At 45.4% G+C, this 23,446-nt stretch overlaps 1 protein-coding gene across 1 annotated transcript; it reads right to left on the bottom strand.

Moving 5' to 3' along the window:
* Positions 1-1,234: 1,234 nt before the first annotated feature.
* LOC119272726 (protein PLASTID TRANSCRIPTIONALLY ACTIVE 10-like) lies at positions 1,235-10,143 on the bottom strand. Its single transcript, XM_037554141.1, has 14 exons — positions 10,079-10,143; positions 6,933-6,945; positions 5,611-6,414; positions 4,468-4,527; positions 4,347-4,376; positions 4,176-4,249; positions 3,755-3,836; positions 2,993-3,066; positions 2,773-2,839; positions 2,521-2,613; positions 2,235-2,411; positions 2,073-2,123; positions 1,837-1,988; positions 1,235-1,759 (listed from the first exon to the last, which is right to left on the bottom strand). The coding sequence occupies exons 1-14, from the start codon at positions 10,141-10,143 to the stop codon at positions 1,369-1,371; spliced, it is 2,133 nt and encodes a 710-aa protein (XP_037410038.1). The 3' UTR covers positions 1,235-1,368.
* Between the last annotated feature and the right edge of the window lie 13,303 nt (positions 10,144-23,446).

Genomic DNA, 23,446 nt, shown 5'->3' with positions numbered 1-23,446 from the left:
ATGAGAAAAGATGTGTTTAGAGTAATATAATATGTTACCGTAACATAGCGTTTCTGAAGAAAAGATGAGTCTTAAAATTAATAAATAAAACCATTTATGACACTACTACTATATTACTTTGCACTATAAAAATAGTAATTTAGATTAGTGTCATGTGCATAACACTATAACACTAGTACTAAATTACTCCCTGCTATGACTAGCCTAAAGGTACAACTTGTCGCGGCCGTCTCGGTTAATTAAAAATACGGATTTGCTAAACGCACCTAACCCGTCTGATTGATCAGAAAAGGAGCCCAAAATGCAGCCGGGTCAACAAAGACAACACCGGATCACTCTCTCTTTGCTCATGAGTAGTACTCTACATCTACAAAACCAACCAACCATTTCTTATACTAGTACAACATTCTAAACCAGGCCAAGTTCGCCTGCTTTGACCTGGAACTGTCTCTTCCTAAACTCTCATTTGCATTTGATCACAAAGACATCATAGGCACGCACAATCATGAATTTCAAGTCGCTCGACTAATCGCGACTAGTCGTCGACTAGTCGACTAGTCGCAGTTCCAGGGCCGACTCAGCCTCCCGAATCGACTCCTGGGATGAGTCGAGTGACTCGCGCGACTAGTCTCGACTAGTCACGACTAGTCGCGGTTTTTGGGTCGAACGACTCGAGGCAGCGCTGGATCTGAAGCACTCTCCCGCCGCCGTGCTGCTGATGCTGCCTCGCTGTTGCTGCTGCGCCCTTGCCGCCGCGCTGCTGCTGCTGCTGCTGAAGCTGAAGCGCCAAGAGGAGCGGGCTGGGAGGAGGAGCGGTGGCAAGAGAGCTGTTGCGGGGGAGTTGAGAGATCCGTCGCTGGGAGGAGTGGTGGACAGGTGGCAAGAGAGTGGCAGCGCATGTGTGGCAGCTATGGTGAGGGAGGAAGGAGTGTGGATGGTGGATTAGGTCACGGAGGAGTATATAGCTACTAGATGGGCTTTTGGGCCACAGGAAAGTGCATAACTAGTGGCCCATCTCTCAGTTGGCCCTAGTTACTGCTGTTGGTGGTGATTCCTCCCCTCCTCCCCTGGTTGCTGCTGCTGCTGTGCACTTGTGCTCCTCCCCTGACTGCCTGTTGCTTAACTCATGTCGACTCATCGCCATGTCGGACTTGTCGACCGTGAGTCTAGACTAGTCACGACTAGTCTAGAGTCGCCCTCCCCGAGCGACCCATCGACTCATCGACTCATCGACTCGAAAACATTGCGCACAATTGAGTGTCAAGTCACAGCTTTATCACAGCCACGAAGCTACCAAATATTCACATCTCTTGCTTGCACACAACAGAACAACTACTACACCTAAAATCTCCACGCCACGCCATCTCTTCATTTCGTGATGTAGAACCGGTTGTGCGGGGCGCGGGGGTCGGTCATCTTCTCGAAGTCGAGGTCCATGTCATCGTCGTACTCCTCCTCCTCCTGCGGCTCCTGCGCCCTCCGCCGCCGCTCCCGGGCCTCCGCAGCCTCCCGCAGCGTCTTCTTCCGGACGTAGTCCTCGTACGACGTCTCGCACCACTTCTTGGCGTCCCCGATGATCTGCTGGTTGTGCCGTTCCACGTCCCGCTCCAGCTTCACCTTCTCCGTGTTGCGCGGCTCGCCCCAGTAGTCGTACCGGTACATCGGCTTCGACGGGTCGTAGTAGTCCTTGCCGTACACCACCGTCTCGTCCACGTCGTACCGCCCCGGCTCCTCGATGGGGAGGCCCAGGGCCTTCCGGCTGCCGGTTTACATGGGTGTTAATAATGAGAGCGCGTGTGTTGGGTGTGATGAAACTTGTTGTTCAGTCGCAGTTACCAGCATATGTCTCTGAGGAGAGCCTCCCTTTCTTCGTAAGAGCGACGCCACTGCAGCAGATCGTACTCGTCCATTTCTATGTTCCGCCGCATCTTTCCGATTTTGTACTCCTCTCCTCTTTCTTGTGCTTCCGCTTTGAGCCTTTTAATCTCCTGCGTCGGTTAAATTTCAGCATCAGTAAAGGAGTGGCAGAGTGGCGAAACAAAAAATCCAGCTAATGATGGAACAAACGGTACCTCACGCTCAGCACGAGCAGCCTTCATATCGAGTTCTTTGATGTTCACATTCTATAACAGAAAAAAGTTCAGAACCACAATGGGTGTATCATTAAGGGATCACTGTACTCTGAAATAAAGACTCAATGCTGATCAAAGTAATCATGGCACACAAATGCGTACCACAACTTTCTTTTTAAGCACTGTTTCTTTGACACGTCCTTCAGTGTATTGAATCCTGTTTTCTTCGTCGAATGAGGATGTATCAACTGTTGACTCGTACGTCACATCCTTGAATTTATCTGGATTTTCATCCTCGTGGTCTAAAATCATCTGCTCTGCATTATGCCATTCCCAAAGCTGCAAGCAGATAAAAAACATTCCTGTTAAACCTATCGAATGGGAACCAAATGTGAACACTAGGAGGGAGCAAGAGACACAAGCATGTTAGCGGTAGATATGTGACTACCGTTTCAACAAAGGGGTGGTCCGACACCAAAGGTTCTGTTTCCATGTCTGTCGAAGGCTTTTTCCTAGGAATGGGCGGCCTTCCACCTTCGCGCTGTCAGTGCATATAAAGGTAAGAAGCACACACAAGCACATAACACTGATGAAGTAAGAACAAAATAATGTGAAAATTCTTGAGGGAATTACTAGATTTAACGAAGTAGCAGAAAACAGAATCAAGAGAGCAAATGTTAAATCAATTGAAAAGTCGTACCCACAGCTGCTCTTCGTTTGTATCCTCCTTTCGGTGAAATATTGGTGGGAAGTCAAACCTATTAAATCTGCAGCAAGGAAGAAGATAGACAACCCTGAGTCAACCGAGACTGAAGGTAAATCGAAGCAATGCATAACACAATGGACATTAAAACCGTCACACAATCAGGACTCGTCAGAGTGACCGAGGATAAGGATAGTGAGTTAGTGACAGCACTCACATTAGGTGATCAATGTTAGGATAGACAAGGCGCATTTCAAGTGGGAAACGAAACCGATATGGGTCTCGTTTGGCCTGCAAAACAATAGATAGTTATAATTCATTAGTAAGGCATATCTACTAAAGTTACTGAAATTCCAGGATCCAGGTTGCAAAGAAAAAACAAAAGACATCTTATAAAAAAAACTACTCCCGACCCATATTACTTGTCGCAGCTTTAGTATAAAGTTGTACTAAAGCTGTGACAAGTAATATGGATCGGACGGAGTAACAAAATTGTACAGGAAAGTGCTCTTTTGATCCCAAGCTCACATGCTCTTTGATGTACAGTAAAAATGTTTGGTGATAAACATTGATGAAAGTTTTAACATCCTGCAAATTTTCGTGATGAAATAACATTCGTGGAGGTCTGGACAAAAAAAATCAATGCTCCAAAATGCTTCCAACAATAGTCTTTTCAGATCATCGATTTTGATTTTTTTTGCCCAGACCCACACGAATATCATTTTATCACAAAAAAATTGCAGGCGGTAAAAACATTCATCAATGTTTATCACAAAAAAAAATCAGTTTTTTAAACTATTTTTTCGGATGTTACTGTTCATCGGAGAGCATGTGAGCTCGGTTCAAATACTCCGCGTCTGTATGTACCATCATAATGCAATGTGGATAACCAGGCATTCCTCCACTACATATTGTTTACCATTAGATATCTTCAGAAGCAGCAACAGAAATTGGAAAATGAACTTCAAGGCTAACTAACCAGAATTTCCACATAGACATTCATGCCAGGTTTGATATGGTGGCGGATCCAATACCAATCGTTTCCTTTTATGGGCACCCACCTAAACATATAAAGAGATGCAGCCACACAAATTAAATATCTTCTTACTATGACAAGTTATGTAAAAAAAGTAGAATATTCTAAGAAGGCAAAGTTAGGCCTGACAGTGCCATTCATTGATCATCATTCAACATAATGCTATTGGTAGAATATTGTGATGCAGTTTCGTGCCAACATGCAGATGCCCTTAATATTTCCATGTGGTATTATTCACCGTAGCTAACAGGTCACATTTAAAAGCAAGACAACAACAAAATGTCACTAAAAATATCATAACGCATGATCTTAAATCAGCCATGGTAACTCCATAACTGTGCAGAAGATTAAGAGGAGTACATACCCATCATGTGTGCCACCAATATCCACAAAAGCTCCTTGATGGAGGTGAATAGAGATCACTTTACCGTAACATATCTGCATGTGGTAGATTGAACCATTTATCGAAGGTTAAAATGGTAACAGTCAGCAAGTTACTGAAGAGGGAAGGTACAATCAAAAGTTCAAGTGGAACCTGTCCAGGGTAGAAGAATGGAAGTTCCAGCTGCACAAAAGCAATCAACACATCAGCAATTAACAGGACCAGGAAAAATAGAACTAAATTAGGCAGCAAATTCAAGAGCAAATGGACATACCATATCTTCTCGGTAGTCCTTACCTCTTTTTCGTCTACCAGGGTAGTAATCCTGATCAAACTGCATAACAAAAATAGCCAAGTAGAATATTACTGCTCAGTCCTGAAATGATGAGAATGGCTACAAACACTTGAGGAGATGACAAGCCAGACTCAAAATCATTGTGAATTTGTGATAATCCAAGCATATGAAGAAACCAGAACATTTGAGGGGGTAAAAACTAGTTGACTAACGTTCAGGGCTATCATTAAAAGGCTGTGTTTCTTAAGTGAAATGCAACCATCGCTAGTCTGGATAGTAATAATGGCAAAATACAATCATTACTAGCTGTATAGCTTATAGGAAATCATAGTGCTATAGTAACGTCCATAACCCGACAAATAACAAGTTAGGCTACTGGCTCCAAAGTTCAGTTACTGGGGAAAGTATGACGTTAACACTTACTTTGCAGTGCAGAGCAAATGCAAAACAGATATCTTGAGTTCACCTCAAAATAAATAACAAGGCACCGCCAGCCAACACCAATCACAAGAGTTGAAAGTTGAAACAAAGGTGTACACGGATTGCAGAACAACATTGTTCACAACCAATGTGCAACTAAACAATTTGCAAAAAAAGTGCAACTAAACAGGCACATAACAGGCTACTGAATAGTGTATACTGACATGATACCAAGTTACTGCGTTTGAGCATTTCTACAGTCTACTTCAACAAGGAAATATATCATGGAATAACTATCACAATGCATCACTATAATCATTCTACAAGGGTGTTCTTGAACTAATTAATCACCACTGAAATAATACTACAGGTCCTTTTTGAACTAATCGCAGGAAGGCACTTCTTCTGAAATTATCAAGGGTGATAACATAATAGGGAGCAATGATCAACACATCTCGTGACAAATGTGTGACTGGAGAAGCTCTCACATATGTGGGTTGCAGATTTGCAGTCCACAACAATCATTTAGCTACAAGCAGACCAGTAATTTCAAAAGCCAACTTCGATTGCATCATACCAGAACAAATTCAGAATGCTCTGCTGCAATGACAGAACTATTTTCTCGTAGAATCATCATCATGGCCATTGCGGATTTGCGAGTACTGGACAGAGATAATCGATTGAGTTATAGTGATATACTACCTTGTAGGACTCCTCCTCCAGCCTGTCCCTGTTGGTATCCACCCACTCCTTGTACTGCTTCAGGAACACCTTGTACCGCTCCAGCGCCAGATCCTGCGGCGCGTCCTCCACCTTCTCCACGTTGGTCACCCCCTTGGCGGCGGCGGCCTCCATGTCCACCCGCTCCGACGCCGCCCTGTGAGCCTCCCTTATGAACGCCAGCTCGTCCTGGTCCACCTCCCAGCCGGGCGGCGGCCAGTCCCGCGGCGGCACGAGCCGCAGCGGGAGCCGGCCGGCCCACGAGGTCTCGAGGGGCTCGGGCGTCTCGCGCATGGAGAAGAGGCGCTCGAGGTACCCCGGCTCGGACTCCACCTTCTCGCGGTAGGCCGGGGTGAGCATGCGGAACGCCTCGACGGACTCCGGCGAGGTGAGCGGCACCTCCTCGCCCTCGTTCAGGCTGTGGCGCGCGAAGGCCACCTCGGGGCTCATCGCCTCCTCCCAGGGCGCCCACCCGTGCTCGACCCAGCTCCGGCGGCGCGCGACGTCCTCGGGCTCGGTGTTCTTGACGAGGATGGAGGGGAGCACGGGCGGGTCGTCGGCGGGGATCTCGTCGGGGCCCGAGGGGGAGACGGACAGGGCGAGGCGGCGGAGGCGGGGCCGGAGTATGGGCTTGGGGCGGAGGCCCGGAGGGGCGAGGAGGTGGAGGAAGGTGGCGCTGGTCGCCATTTTTTTGCGGGGTTTGGGAGGACGGCGCGGCGGTCGGTCGGTCGTCCCGACGAGGGGTTTAAGACGCCGGGAGGATAAGGTGCGGCCGCTGGGAGCCACCTGTCAGCGAGTGATCCAGCTCCGTTATTACCAGTTCTTTTTTATTTCAGAAATCTCGCCTTCTCTTTTCCAAAATCCATACTGCCACCGTCCTGATTTACAGCCCTCTTGTAGTGTAATCATAGTTTGACTAGGATTTTAATAATTAAAATATAAGTTAGACGTATCAACAATAATACTCCTTTTGTCTCATAATGTAAGACTTTCTTTACACTATACTAGTGTTGAACAACCTCTTACATTATAGGATGGAGGGAGTACTTTCTAAATACATCTGTCGCAGCAATAAGTAATACTAGCACATATGCCCATGCATTGCAACAGGGGAGAGAATTGATGTATAATTGATTAAGTAGTTTTAACTGAGTAGGGCATTTTGGAGACCGAGCTCCATGGAGCCCTTTATTTTATAAACTTTAAAATTTATAAATTTTAGTTTTAAAAAATCTGAAAAAAAAAAATTACACATGTATGCAAGGATGTAAAGTGTATGCATGAAAAAATTCAGGATGAAATACCTTAAATTGCGAGCTGCACACAAAAAACAAAATCATGAACTTTAAAGATGAACAGTACATATGCTAAAAAAGCCCTAGATTTGTCTTTTTTGTGTAGCTCACATTTTATTGTATTTAAACCTAAATATTTGCACACATGTACATTATGTATCTAGGTATATGTGTATTTATTTTTCAGAATGTTTTGAAACTGAAAAGTTTGAATTTTGAAGCTTTCAAATAAAGGCCTCCATGGAGCTTGGTCTCCGTTTTGCATTTTTGGTTTTAACTGACATACTCAATTGCCCTAAGGGCACTTGCCATTATATTTGAAGTTATAATTATATATATTAACCCTAAATCTAGGTTGTGAATGCGCAGTCGATAAACCTACAACACGGCCAAGTTAGACACTGTTTCCTGTCCAATTGCCATTATATATTAAGTTATACTCCCTCCTTCCCATACTCCCACGGTCTCATAATATAGCACCTGTCTCATGTTCCCTCATGATCCCGCATACAAAACATCCAAAGTATTAGGAGTTAATTTCTTCTTTTTAAGAAGTGCAAACTTAAATCATGCAAGCTCATCTGTAACAAAACAATGGCGTGTTCCTTTCTTTAGGGATAATTGGGAACCACTCTTCACCCTCTATTGATCCCTGGAGCGGTTTATTGATTTTTCGTACAACCTGCAAACACATATAAATTGATGTAATTTAGAGTAGAAAAATGAGAAGTGATTATAATTTAAATTGAAACAATTTCCATGTAAATATTATATTTTAGCTACCACGTGGGCTAATTGCAGCGGCGGAGCCAGCGTAGAGCTATTGGGTTCAAGTGAACCCAATGGATTTTGCCTAGTACTTGTGTATATGTACATATTTATCTGATGTGAACCCAATAAAATATCTTGGCTGACTCCAACAAACAAAATACACCTCACATGGAACAAAGGGCCCAAAAGGAAAGAGCCCACAAATCATTCACATGCCTAATCTGTGAGTCCGCGAGTCACGCAAGCATGCATGCAGCCGCATGGGGCACGCCTCATCTATCGTCTGCTCACCCCCCAAAAAAAATCTATCATGTGCTTCTTTTTCGTCGTTCCTTTGTTCGTTTCTCCAATTCCCATCTGGCATGTGCGTGTTGCACGGCCACTCTGGCCGCCGCCACACGCCCGTGGCAAGCAGGCGGATGCAGATCGACTTTGCAACGATTGAATCCCAAAACTTGAGGTAATTAGATTAAATTGCCCCATCTTCTCTCTCGTGTATATGTTCTATCTAGACTAATAGCCCAGTACAATAGCTATTGTTTTGCCTCGTCTTTTTTTAGAAAAATACTCCATGAACTTTGATTGATATAGTCTAAGGAGCCATATTTTTCGAAGGGAACTCGGTCACTAGATTAGACGTAGGCAAAGTGCATCAAATGTCACTGCAGCTAGTCTCCCAAAGCTTACTATTCATGAAAAATTAAATTAGACCAGTTGCCTTATGATCCGGATGATCGGAAGAAAATTTCAGAGTACACAAGAAATCCACAGAAGCAAGATAAGATTAGACGCAAATATTTAACGAAGGACCTTATAGGCAACCGTCTGATTGTAATTACCCACAGAGGAAAATTGGAGATACTCAACAGAGATTTAATCCGGATTGTTGATGAATATGGTCCTTGGCTTGAGTATAGTGATAAAGTGCATAAGGCATTGTGTTTATGCTGCTACATTTTCAAATATTACAATAAGGGACAAGCTAGACTAGCGCATTTGCAATTAACGACTGGAACGGTTGGAACAGGAAAAGCCGACTATATACTCATAATGGTAAGGCTAATGTTATTAGCTTTTATAATGCAATAGTAAAAAACAGATGTGATGCTTTGATGAATCAAGTTCAGTCAATTCAGGTTGTCTTGATAAACAAACTGATCTTACAAAGAGCAAAATCGAATCCGGCTTAATGCTTTCATTGATTCCGTAAGATACTTGTTGCATTAAGGCTTAAATTTCTGAGGCGATGACGCCTCAGAAAAGTCAAAAAATAAGGAAATTTTTTAAGAGTTGGTACATACTTTGGTAAACTAAAATAAAGCTATGCGGAATGTAGTTATGGAGTGAACCCAATGGCCAAAATTTCTGGCTCCGCCCCTGGCTAATTGGGCTCGCATACAATGCACCAGAGAGATTAAATCAAGCATTTTTCTCAATAACCAAAAATAACGGACGTACTCATTGTACCTGAGTTAATAATAATAATAATAATAATAATAATAATAATAATAATAATAATAATAGATGGATGGATGGATGGATGGATGGAGGTAATAGATAGAAGTACGAGCTAGCCCAATTTACTCCAACCTTTATGTTTGATGAGGAGGTCTCAAGGTTTTGTCCTCGCAACGCAATTTTTTCCGAAATCCTATTTGCCGCTTGTAAAGAATGTTCGAGTCTTTAAATTTTGTTAACATATTTTATAATGTTTGTTTTGCCAAAAGTATTTACTTTTGTGAAAAACAAAATCACATTCGAAATTCAAATCTTTCGCTACCTTTAGTTTATATAAACTGAGGTGCCGTTTTTGGACAAAAAATCAAAGAATTACTATGGTAGGGATGTATGGTTAATTCATGGGAGGTCATGTGTTTGATCCCAGTCTCGCACCGCTATTTTTATGTTCTGTCAGTGCCATCTGTTTCTTTATTAAACGTAGGGCTGCAAATTCAACAGTGAAGGTAGTCGTCCCGGCTGGTTAGCTGCGCTGGTGTTGACCTCGCTGGTCACGGGTTCGACCTCCACCATGGCTGCAAATTTTTACCAGTTTTTTTACCTGACGAAAAATCAAACTCGTGCGAGAGGATTTCGGATGAACGACAAACGTTAGTCACACGACGGACGAAAAAAACATGTGGATCCGCTGCAAACCAAAAAAGCAGAGAAACAATCCGTCCTTTAATATTAAAAAAGTAAAGATAAAGATAAAGATTTATCAGGGGAGGTATCATTAGAAATGAAATTCAAATATAACTTATTGGAACATGCGTTAACATTTTGTTAGTCAAGTATATGATTGGATTTTGATTGAAAAAACGATGAGATTAATAAACCCAGACAAACACACCGGGATCGCTATTCGCTGCTAGGGTTTGGCGAACTTTAGGGCGCCGCCCCTGCCGCCGCCGCCTGGCCCTGGCTGCGCGGCCGCCAGCGAACTTGCCATGTGGGTCGCCCCGACGTACTATGGCCCTGTAGCGGCTCCGTTCGCCCATCTGTCGCTGGAGCCGTGTGCTCTTGGTGGCCCTGTAGCGGCTCCGTCCGCCCGTCTGTCGCCGGAGCCGTGTGCTCTTGGCGGCCCTGTCGCGGTTCCATCTGCCCGTCTGTCGCTTGAGCCTGGTGCTCTTGGCGGCCCTGCCGCGGTTCCGTCCGCCCGCCTGTCGCTTGAGCCGTGTGCTCTTGGCGACCTTATAGGAATTCAGATCGGGAAGAAGTCCAAGGAAAAGATTGCAAACGCGCATAAGGTGGAGTCCGTGATTGATACGACGCCTGGGCTGCGTGCAGCTACATATCTCAAGCCATGCGACCCACCTGGTCGCTCTCCAACGCCAGAACGCCGACCTATGCAGATGACGAGGGTGGTGGCCATTAGTACAACTGTGATGTCTATGATTGCGCTGGGAGTTTCTATGGAGAACTTGGAGGCCGGTTGGGGCGATCAAGCGGCTCCCTTTGTGGACGCCGCCCGCTCGAAGCCGGCCGATGGGGACCTGTGGAACTCGAAGCGATCCTGTTGGTACCGGTTATCATCGTCGCTATGCACATGCCGATCAGGAATAGAGTTGTTGGGGAGCAGCAGTCAATCGGGAGTATGGTGGTTGATGCCACTACTGCACTTAATTCTTTTGTTGGACAGTTTCAGTCGGAGGAGCAGCTGCCCAGAGGAACACCGAGAAACTGAAGCTTCACACAATGGAGATGACTGCACGGGAGGTGGACATGGGGGATGGGACCGAAACAAACACCATGGAGGCAACCAGCCCAGGGGCCGCTGGTAACCTAACGGGGACACAATTCGTGCCCCGTCAGAAGCAATGAATTGTTTAAGCTGGAACTGTCGGGGGTGGCCAACAAACCGACAGTTCATGATTTGGTTGGCATGGTGAAAGCAACTCAAGCAAAAATAGTTTTTTGTGTGAAACTAGGCAGAGTTCAGATAAAGTTAAGCGTTTACGTGGTAGACTAGGTTTGAGAGGGTTTTCAGGAGTTAGCAGTGATGGTTTGAGAGGAGGGCTTGCCCTCTTTTGGTGTGATAGTGTTCATGTGGAAGTCCAACCAGCTAATGAAAGATTTATTGATGCGTATGTGAGACTCTCTGAGCAGGATCCACTGTGGCGTCTCACTTGTGTGTATGGGGAACCGCGCACAGAAAACAGACACCGCATGTGGACACATTTGACTGATATAAAACGAACCTCGAACCTTCCGTGGTGTGTTAATGGAGATTTTAATGAAGCGATGTGGTCATTTGAGCACTTTTCGGTCTCCGCCCGTAGTGACAGCCAGATGATTGCTTTTCGTGACACCTTGGAGGTATGTGGGCTTGTTGATCTAGGCTTTTCCGGCTTACTATTTACTTATGACAACAAGAAGAAAGGAATGAAGAATGTCAGAGTGAGGCTTGATAGAGCGGTGGCGGACAATACATGGCGTGACATTTTCTCGAAAGCACGGGTGGTACACAAGGTATCGCCATGTTCTGACCATTCACCTATTGTTTTGGAATGTATACAAGAAGAAAATTAAAATGTCCGGCGAGGTGTTAGGCTATATGAGACGTTCTGGGAAAGGGACGCAAGCCTACCAGAGAGAGTTGCGGCAGCCTGGGCACAAGCTGGACGCAAGTTTAGCCTTGGGGACGTGCATGCAGGACTAGCAAAGCTGATGAGTGATCTGCATGCATGGAGCAAAAAGACCTTTGGCAACATCACACGTCAGCTGGAGCGTTCTAGGTGCCGGTTGGAAGAACTGATGCACATGAATGCAGACCGTAATGAAATTCGCAAGGTATCTGACCATATGGAGGAATTGCTATATCGCGAGGAAATGTTGTGGATGCAAAGAAGCAGGATTGATTGGCTCCGCGAGAGGGTGATAGAAACACACTATTTTTTCAGCGTCGCGCGGTTTGGCGTGCACGCAAGAATAGAGTAAAAAGGTTGGTTGATGACGCAGGTTGCAGCCATGGTGATCATGTAGTCATGGGAGGTATGGTGACTTCCTATTTCAAAAAATTATTTACACGTGATGACACACTTATTCAACAACCTTTGCTTGAGCTGTTTGAGGAGAAGGTCACCTCAGAAATGAACGCACGATTGTGTGCCGACTTTACTGAAAAAGAGATATCTGATAGTTTGTTTCAAATGGGTCTGTTAGGTTCTTCCAGAAAAATTGGGCAGTAATGAAAGAAGAAGTTGTTAAAGCTGTACAAGAGTTCTTTAGGACTGGACATATGCCTGATGGAGTGAATGAAATGGTAATTGTCCTCATTCCAAAAGTTGATAACCCGATGCGGCTTACTGATTTCAGACCCATAAGTCTGTGTAACGTCATTTACAAAATTGTTGCGAAGTGTTTAGTGAACATACTGAGACCTATGCTTGATGAGATCATCTCACCTTATCAGAGTGCCTTTATTCCGGGGCATTTGATCACATATAATGTGTTGCTCGCATTCGAGTGCTTACACTGTATTCAGCACGAGAAAAACCCGGAGAATAGTTTTTGTGCTTACAAATTAGATTTGTCGAAAGCTTATGACAGGGTGGATTGGGGGTTCTTGGAGCAAGTTATGCACAAGTTGGGCTTCTCTCACCAGTGGGTACAGTGGATAATGTCACGTGTTACCTCTGTGAGATATTCAGTCAAATTTAATGGAGCCATTTTGGATTCGTTTGCACCGTTGCGTGGTCTTCGGTAAGGTGACCCCATGTCTCCTTTTTTATTCCTCTTTGTAGCTGACGGACTATCAGCGTTGCTGAAATAGGGTGTGGATACACATGCTTTCCAACCTGTCAAAATTTGCAGCAGAGCACCGGGCATATCACATTTGTTATTTGCTGATGACACCCTCCTGTTCTTTAAAGCCAATGAAGCACAAGCAACATATGTGAAGGATGCCATCCATAGGTACGCCCTGAAGGAAATATGCCCTAGAGGCAATAATAAAGTTATTATTTATTTCCTTATATCGTGATAAATGTTTATTATTCATGCTAGAATTGTATTAACCGGAAACATAATACATGTGTGAATACATAGACAAACAGAGTGTCACTAGTATGCCTCTACTTGACTAGCTCGTTGATCAAAGATGATTATGTTTCCTAACCATAGACATGAGTTGTCATTTGATTAACGGGATCACATCATTAGGAGAATGATGTGATTGACTTGACCCATTCTGTTAGCATAGCACTTGATCGTTTAGTTTGTTGCTATTGCTTTCTTCACGACTTATACATGTTCCTATGACTATGAGATTATGCAACTCCCGTTTACCAGAGGAACACTTTGTGTGCTACCAAACGTCACAACATAACTAGGTGATTATAAAGGTGCTCTACAGGTGTCTTCGAAGATACCTGTTGGGTTGGCGTATTTCGAGATTAGGATTTGTCACTCCGATTGTCGGAGAGGTATCTCTGGGCCCTCTCGGTAATGCACATCACTTAAGCCTTGCAAGCATTGCAACTAATGAGTTAGTTGCGGGATGATGTATTACGGAACGAGTAAGGAGACTTGCCGGTAACGAGATTGAACTAGGTATTGAGATACTGACGATCGAATCTCGGGCAAGTAACATACCGATGACAAAGGGAACAACGTATGTTGTTATGCGGTCTGACTGATAAAGATCTTCGTAGAATATGTGGGAGCCAATATGAGCATCCAGGTTCCGCTATTGGTTATTGACCGGAGACATGTCTCGGTCATGTCTACATAGTTCTCGAACCCGTAGGGTCCGCACGCTTAAAGTTTCGGTGACGATTGTATTATGAGTTTATGTGATTTGATGTACCGAAGGTAGTTCGTAGTCCCGGATGAGATCGGGGACATGACGAGGAGTCTCTAAATGGTCGAGATGTAAATATCGATATATTGGACGACTATATTCGGACATCGGAAAGGTTCCGAGTGATTTGGGTATTTTCGAGGGTACCGGGGAGTTACGGGAATACGAGGAAGAAGTAATGGGCCTCATGGGCCAAGTGGTGGAAGAGAGGAGGCAGGGCGCGCGGCCCCCCTAGCCCAAACTGAATTGGACTAGGGGGCCGGCCCCCCTAGCCCAAACTGAATTGGACTAGGGGGGGGGCGGCCCCCCTTTCCTCCTTTTCCTCCTTCTCCTCCCTTCTCCTTCTCCTCCTTCCTTTCCTCCTCCTAGTAGGAGTAGGAAAGGGGAGTCCTACTCCTACTAGGAGGAGGACTCCTCCTCCCGGCGCGCCCATAGAGGGCCGGCCGGCCTCCCCCTTGCTCCTTTATATACAGGGGCAGGGGGGCACCTCTAGACACACAAGTTGATCAGTTGATCTCTCCCAGCCGTGTGCGGTGCTCCCTCCACCATATTCCACCTCGGGCATATCGTAGCGGTGCTTAGGCGAAGCCCTGTGTCGGTAGCAACATCATCACCGTCACCACGCCGTCGTGCTGACGAAACTCTTCCGTGAAGCTCTGCTGGATCGGAGTTCGCGGGACGTCATCGAGCTGAACGTGTGCTGAACTCGGAGGTGCCGTGCATTCGGTACTTGGATCGGTCAGATCGTGAAGACGTACGACTACATCAACCGCGTTGTGCTAACGCTTCCGCTTTCGGTCTACGAGGGTACGTGGACAACACTCTCCCCTCTTGTTGCTATGCATCACCATGATCTTGCGTGTGCGTAGGAAAATTTTGTAATTACTACGTTCCCCAACACGCCCAGGCTATTGGTCAGCTCATAAACCAACAAAAATGTTCTATCTAGTTTGGAGATAACTGTCCGGTAGAGATACAACCCGTGGTTAAACAGGTGCTGCAAGTTGAAACTAATGATTTTGAGGGGAAATATTTAGGCTTACCAACCCCTGATGGTTGCATGCACAAGGGGAAGTTTCAGATGCTATAGGCAAGTCTGACCAAGTGGATCATGGCGTGGGGTGATACACTCTCACATGCAGGGAAGGAGGCGCTTATAAAATCAGTCCTACAGGCCATTCCCACCTACATCATGGGGGTGTTCAAGTTACCCTATTCGGTATGTGATGACTTGACAAGGTTAGTGTGTAACTTTTGGTGGGGATCAAAACAAGGTCAGAGGAAGACCCACTGGCTTGCTCGGGAGAAATTACTCGAGCCAAAAGGAAAGGGCGGCCTTGGTTTTCGTGATTTTCGCTTGTTCAATCAAGCTTTGCTTGCGCGACAAGCGTGGAGCCTATTGATCAAACTAGAATCATTATGTGCTCAGGTATTAAAGGCACAAATATTACCCTAACGATTCCCTTGAGGACATGGTTTTTTCAGGTAATGCATCACCGACGTGGCATGCTATCCAACATGGCCTTGAGCTCCTTAAAAAAAGGCTTATATGGCGTGTTGGAAATGGCAAGCAGATTCACATCTGGAGAGACCCCTTGATCCCACGGCCTACATCTTATCGGCCGATCACACCTGGAAGGACCTGCCGGCTTAGACGGGTGGCCGAGCTTCTTGACAACCATGGACGGTGACGGGTGGACCTTCTTCAACAACATTTTTCCACCCCGGATGTGCAGCATATTCTGGCGATCAAGGCTAGCCCACGACAGCTGGATGACGTCCTTTCATGGGCACCGGACGCGCGTGACATCTTCACTGTTCGCAGCGCCTACAAACTCGCTCTGGAGGAGCGAACCAGCACCACCACGTGCGCCACGAGCAGGGCACCAGATGGCACTCGTGCCGTCTGGAAGGTAGTGTGGGGGTGCCCTGCTCCCCCTAAGGTATGAGTATTCGCATGGCAAGTTGCAACAAATTCTCTAGCCACACTTGAAAATAAGCACAAAAGAAAGTTAGAGGTATCTGACATGTGTGTTCTATGCAGAATGGAACGTGAGGACACATTCCATGCCTTGTGCAGCGGCCCCTTGGCTCGGCAACTCTGGATGGCGATGGCGAAGATATGGACCATGCCCAAGCTTGAGTCCATTATACACACAGGTCCGGAATGGATGATGCATCTCCTAAATGGCTACACTATGGATGAACGACTTCTAGTAGTCATGACATTGTTTTGCTCAAAAAAAAAAGTAGTCATGACATTGTGGAGGAATTAGTATGTCCGGAATGAGATTTACCATGCAAAGCCAACACCCCTGTTGAAGCTTCAACCAGATTTTTGTCAGGGTACATTGAAATGATGCTGCGTATACAGTAGAACCCCACATCTAATATAGCTAAAGGGAAGGATACAATCATCTATGTTGGCTGAAAAAGGAAGGACAAGCCACATGAAATATCAGCGGCGTGCACGCAGCCACCAGAGCGTTGGAGGACACCAGACTTGGGCAGGGTGAAGCTGAATGTAGATGGTTCGTAGAAGGAGGACACCGGCATAGGGGGGGCCAGGATGATTCTTCGGGATTAGAACGGTGCCATAATTTTTGCTTCTTGCCGTTACATCCAGAGGTGCGCTAACAGCTTAGAGGCAGAGATAGCGGCTATGGTGGAAGGGGTGACACTGGCGCTAGAACGGAGTCCGGAACACCTCATCGTGGAGACGGACTGTGTGATGGCGGCAAGTATGGTTTGTGACACCTCAACGAACATATCACCTTTTGCAGTTATGGTACATGAGATCCAAAATCTCCTTAGTGATCGGCAACATGTAATCTCAGTCATCAAACGTGAGCAGAATAGAGCTAGTCATGCTCTTGCCCAAATGGGTCGGTCTCTTCCAAAAATTGTTGTTTGGTTAAGGTGTGCACCTGTGGAGGTTCACGCCATTTGTCAACAAGAATGTAATGACTTTGGTTAAGTAACAGTAATGCTTTATTTGCAAAAAAGATTAATAAACCCAGTCGGAGATGATAATAGAATAGTGAGTATGATATATTAAGGGCATCTCAAACACACACCCTCAAACCACCCGCAACCGTTCGGACCGGATGGTCCGGACGTGTTTTGCCATCCAACACAGACCTGTATCGGTCAGCTGACGGGCCCAGTCGTGTTTTTTCCCCACAAACCGGAAACAAAATGGGGGGAGGACCTCTGCCACGCCCGCTTCTGACTACACTATCCCACCCAAAAAAACCTCCATCACCCGCACCCCTTCCTGCCCGAAGGCAGCTACCTGCATTCAAGACGCTCTAGAACGGCCGCTCCGCATTGACGCCGGCCCAGAGCGGACGTGACCACTCATTGGCACCGACATTGAAGCGGCTCGCCGGAGGAGGACATCATCCGCGCCACATCCCTGGTTTCCGCGCCTGTTCAATGCCGGAGAAACATTTACTAGACGAGACGAGACGCATATCTACCACGCTAGGTCAATGCCCATCCCTCCGTCTGCCGCCATTAAACAGACTCGTCAGTCGAGAAACCAACTCTAGCGCTCGCGCATTGACGCACCCAGACGCTTGTCCTAGTCCGCATCCACTATTTAAAGGCGGCCACACCCAGCTCACAGCACACCACAACCCATCCGCTATACATCTTCTTTCGGTGCACCACATCCACCATGACCATGAACAGTAATGCTCTTTGGGAGAGCATGTCGATGGACCAGAAGCATGAGGTGGGCGCCCTTGCGGCAGTTTGGCAGAGTTGTCGTGCCGGGGGGATAGAGGATCATGCCAGCCAACTCTCACTAGGTTTGCATGTTGGGGAACGCAGTAATTTAAAAAAAAAATCCTATGCACACGCAAGATCTTGTTGGGGAACGTAGTAATTTCAAAAAAAATCCTACGCACACGCAAGATCATGGTGATGCATAGCAACGAGAGAGGAGAGTTGTTGGGTTTCATAGTAATTTCAAAAATTTTCCTACGCACACGCAAGATCATGTGATGTATAGCAACGAGAGGGGAGACTGTTGTCTACGTACCCACGCAGACCGACTGCGGAAGCATTGACGCAACATAGAGGAAGTAGTCGTACGTCTTCCCGATCCGACCGATCCAAGCACCGTTACTCCGGCACCTCCGAGTTCTTAGCACACGTACAGCTCGATGACGATCCCCGGGCTCCGATCCAGCAAAGCGTCGGAGAGGAGTTCTGTCAGCACGACGGCGTGGTGACGATCTTGATGTTCTACCGTTGCAGGGCTTCGCCTAAGCACCGCTACAATATGATCGAGGTGGAATATGGTGGCAGGGGGCACCGCACACGGCTAAGGAACGATCTCAAGGATCAACTTGTGTCTAGAGGTGCCCCCTGCCTCCGTATATAAAGGAGCCAAGGGGGAGGGGGCCGCCGGCCAGGAGGAAGGCGCAGGAGGAGTCCTACTCCTACCGGGAGTAGGACTCCCCCCCCCCAATCCTAGTTTGACTAGGATTCCCCGAGGGGGAAAGAGAGAGAGGGGGGCCGGCCACCTCTCCTAGTCCTAATAGGACTAGGGAAGGGGGGAGGCGCGCGGCCACCTTGGGCTGCCCCTTTCTCCTTTCCACTAAAGCCCATTAAGGCCCATATGGCTCCCGGGGGGTTCCGGTAACCTCCCGGTACTCCGGTAAAATCCCGATTTCACCCGGAACACTTCCGATGTCCAAATATAGGCTTCCAATATATCAATCTTTATGTCTCGACCATTTCGAGACTCCTCGTCATGTCCGTGATCACATCCGGGACTCCGAACTAACTTTGGTACATCAAAATGCATAAACTCATAATAACTGTCATCGTAACGTTAAGCGTGTGGACCCTATGGTTCGAGAACAATGTAGACATGACCGAGACACGTCTCTGGTCAATAACCAATAGCGGGACCTGGATGCCCATATTGGCTCCTACATATTCTACGAAGATCTTTATCGGTCAGACCACATAACAACATACGTTGTTCCCTTTGTCATCGGTATGTTACTTGCCCGAGATTCGATCGTCGGTATCCAATACCTAGTTCAATCTCGTTACCGGCAAGTCTCTTTACTCGTTCTATAATACATCATCCCGCAACTAACTCATTAGTTGAAATGCTTGCAAGGCTTATGTGATGTGCATTACCGAGAGGGCCCAGAGATACCTCTCCGACAATCAGAGTGACAAATCCTATTCTCGAAATACGCCAACCCAACATCTACCATTGGAGATACCTGTAGAGCTCCTTTATAATCACCCATTTACGTTGTGACGTTTGGTAGCACACAAAGTGTTCCTCCGGCAAACGGGAGTTGCATAATCTCATAGTCATAGGAACATGTATAAGTCATGAAGAAAGCAATAGCAATATACTAAACGATCGGGTGCTAAGCTAATGAAATGGGTCATGTCAATCAGATCATTCAACTAATGATGTGACCTCGTTAATCAAATAACAACACCTTGTTCATGGTTAGGAAACATAACCATCTTTGATTAACGAGCTAGTCAAGTAGAGGCATACTAGTGACACTAAGTTTGTCTATGTATTCACACATGTATTATGTTTCCGGTTAATACAATTCTAGCATGAATAATAAACATTTATCATGATATAAGGAAATAAATAATAACTTTATTATTGCCTCTAGGGCATATTTCCTTCAGTCTCCCACTTGCACTAGAGTCAATAATCTAGATTACACAATAATGATTCTAACACCCATGGAGCCTTGGTGCTGATCATGTTTTGCTCGTGGAAGAGGCTTAGTGAACGGATCTGCAACATTCAGATCCGTATGTATCTTGCAAATCTCTATGTCTCCCACCTGGACTAAATCCCGGATGGAACTGAAGCGTCTCTTGATGTGCTTGGTTCTCTTGTGAAATCTGGATTCCTTTGCCAAGGCAATTGCACCAGTATTGTCACAAAAGATTTTCATTGGACCCGATGCACTAGGTATGACACCTAGATCGGATATGAACTCCTTCATCCAGACTCCTTCGTTCGCTGCTTCTGAAGCAGCTATGTATTCCGCTTCACATGTAGATCCCGCTACGACGCTTTGTTTAGAACTGCACCAACTGACAGCTCCACCGTTTAATGTAAACACGTATCCGGTTTGCGATTTAGAATCGTCCGGATCAGTGTCAAAGCTCGCATCAACGTAACCTTTTACGATGAGCTCTTTGTCACCTCCATATACGAGAAACATATCCTTAGTCCTTTTCAGGTATTTCAGGATGTTCTTGACCGCTGTCCAGTGATCCACTCCTGGATTACTTTGGTACCTCCCTGCTAAACTTATAGCAAGGCACACATCAGGTCTGGTACACAGCATTGCATACATGATAGAGCCTATGGCTGAAGCATAGGGAAAATCTTTCATTTTCTCTCTATCTTCTGCAGTGGTCGGGCATTGAGTCTGACTCAACTTCACACCTTGTAACACAGGCAAGAATCCTTTCTTTGCTTGATCCATTTTGAACTTTCTTCAAAATCTTGTCAAGGTATGTGCTTTGTGAAAGTCCAATTAAGCGTCTTGATCTATCTCTATAGATCTTCATGCCTAATATGTAAGCAGCTTCACCGAGGTCCTTCGTCGAAAAACTCTTATTCAAGTATCCCTTTATGCTATCCAGAAATTCTATATCATTTCCAATTAGTAATATGTCATCCACATATAATATGAGAAATGCTACAGAGCTCCCACTCACTTTCTTGTAAATACAGGCTTCTCCGAAAGTCTGTATAAAACCAAATGCTTTGATCACACTATCAAAGCGTTTATTCCAACTCCGAGAGGCTTGCACCAGTCCATAAATGGATCGCTGGAGCTTGCACACTTTGTTAGCTCCCTTTGGATCGACAAAACCTTCTGGTTGCATCATATACAACTCTTCTTCCAGAAATCCATTCAGGAATGCAGTTTTGACATCCATTTGCCAAATTTCATAATCATAAAATGCGGCAATTGCTAACATGATTCGGACAGACTTAAGCATCGCTACGGGTGAGAGGGTCTCATCGTAGTCAACCCCTTGAACTTGTCGAAAACCTTTTGCGACAAGTCGAGCTTTGTAGACAGTAACATTACCGTCAGTGTCAGTCTTCTTCTTGAAGATCCATTTATTCTCAATCGCTTGCCGATCATCGGGCAAGTCAACCAAAGTCCATACTTTGTTCTCATACATGGATCCCATCTCAGATTTCATGGCTTCAAGCCATTTTGCGGAATCTGGGCTCACCATCGCTTCTTCATAGTTCGTAGGTTCATCATGATCTAGTAGCATGACTTCCAGAACAGGATTACCGTACCACTCTGGCGCGGATTTCGCTCTGGTTGATCTACGAGGTTCGGTAGTATCTTGATCTGAAGTTTCATGATCATTATCATTAGCTTCCTCACTAACTGGTGTAGGTGTCACTGAAACAGTTTTCTGTGATGCACTACTTTCCAATAAGGGAGCAGGTACAGTTACCTCGTCAAGTTCTACTTTCCTCCCACTCACTTCTTTCGAGAGAAACTCCTTCTCCAGAAAGTTTTTGAACTTAGCAACAAAGGTCTTGCCTTCGGATCTGTGATAGAAGGTGTATCCAATAGTTTCCTTTGGATATCCTATGAAGACACATTTCTCCGATTTGGGTTCGAGCTTATCAGGTTGAAGCTTTTTCACATAAGCATCGCAGCCCCAAACTTTCAGAAACGACAACTTTGGTTTCTTGCCAAACCACAGTTCATAAGGCGTCGTCTCAATGGATTTTGATGGTGCCCTATTTAACGTGAATGCGGCCGTCTCTAGAGCGTACCCCCAAAACGATAGCGGTAAATCAGTAAGAGACATCATAGATCGCACCATGTCCAGTAAAGTACGATTACGACGTTCGGACACACCATTACGCTGAGGTGTTCCGGGTGGCGTGAGTTGCGAAACTATTCCACAATTTTTCAAATGTACACGAAACTCGTAACTCAAATATTCTCCTCCACGATCAGATCGTAGAAATTTTATTTTCTTGTTACGATGATTTTCAACTTCACTCTGAAATTCCTTGAACTTTTCAAATGTTTCAGACTTATGTTTCATTAAGTAGATATACCCATATCTGCTTAAATCATCTGTGAAGGTGAGAAAATAACGATATCTGCCACGAGCCTCAATATTCATCGGACCACATACATCTGTATGTACGATTTCCAACAAATCTGTTGCTCTCTCCATAGTACCGGAGAACGGTGTTTTAGTCATCTTGCCCATGAGGCACGGTTCACAAGTACCAAGTGATTCATAATCAAGTGGTTTCAAAAGTCCATCAGTATGGAGTTTCTTCATGCGCTTTACACCGATATGACCTAAACGGCAGTGCCACAAATAAGTTGCACTATCATTATCAACTCTGCATCTTTTGGCTTCAACATTATGAATATGTGTACTACTACTATCGAGATTCAATAAGAATAGACCACTCTTCAAGGGTGCATGACCATAAAAGATATTACTCATATAAATAGAACAACCATTATTCTCTGATTTAAATGAATAACCGTCTCGCATTAAACAAGATTCAGATATAATGTTCACGCTCAATGCTGGCACCAAATAACAATTATTTAGGTCTAATACTAATCCCGAAGGTAGATGTAGAGGTAGCGTGCCGACCGCGATCACATCGACTTTGGAACCGTTTCCCACGCGCATCGTCACCTCGTCCTTAGCCAATCTTCGCTTAATCTGTAGTCCCTATTTCGAGTTGCAAATATTAGCAACAGAACCAGTATCAAATACCCAGGTGCTACTGCGAGCATTGGTAAGGTACACATCAATAACATGTATATCACATATACCTTTGTTCACCTTGCCATCCTTCTTATCCGCCAAATACTTGGGGCAGTTCCGCTTCCAGTGACCAGTCTGTTTGCAGTAGAAGCACTCAGTTTCAGGCTTAGGTCCAGACTTGGGTTTCTTCTCTTGAGCAGCAACTTGCTTGCCGTTCTTCTTGAAGTTCCCCTTCTTATTCCCTTTGCCCTTTTTCTTGAAACTAGTGGTCTTATTGACCATCAACACTTGATGCTCCTTCTTGATTTCTACCTCCGCAGCTTTCAGCATTGCGAAGAGCTCGGGAATAGTCTTGTTCATCCCTTGCATATTATAGTTCATCACCAAGCTCTTGTAGCTTGGTGGCAGTGATTGGAGAATTCTGTCAATGACGCAATCATCTGGAAGATTAACTCCCAATTGAATCAAGTGATTATTATACCCAGACATTTTGAGTATATGCTCACTGACAGAACTGTTCTCCTCCATCTTGCAGCTATAGAACTTATTGGAGACTTCATATCTCTCAACCCGGGCATTTGCTTGAAATATTAACTTCAACTCCTGGAACATCTCATATGCTCCATGACGTTCAAAACGTCGTTGAAGTCCCGAT

The sequence above is a fragment of the Triticum dicoccoides genome, chromosome 3A (genome assembly GCF_002162155.2).
Source record: "Triticum dicoccoides isolate Atlit2015 ecotype Zavitan chromosome 3A, WEW_v2.0, whole genome shotgun sequence".
NCBI lineage: Eukaryota > Viridiplantae > Streptophyta > Magnoliopsida > Poales > Poaceae > Triticum > Triticum dicoccoides.
This window is presented reverse-complemented; position numbering and strand designations above follow the sequence as displayed.

Bases quoted from the DNA above. Each gene is read 5' to 3' on its own strand.
- LOC119272726 (XM_037554141.1), bottom strand. From the start codon at position 10,143: ATGGCAAGTTCGCTGGCGGCCGCGCAGCCAGGGCCAGGCGGCGGCGGC. The intron at 2,614-2,772 runs GTACGACTTTTC...ATGCACTGACAG, and splicing joins CAAACGAAGAGCAGCTGTGG to CGCGAAGGTGGAAGGCCGCC. The intron at 1,989-2,072 runs GTACCGTTTGTT...TAACCGACGCAG, and splicing joins CTGCTCGTGCTGAGCGTGAG to GAGATTAAAAGGCTCAAAGC.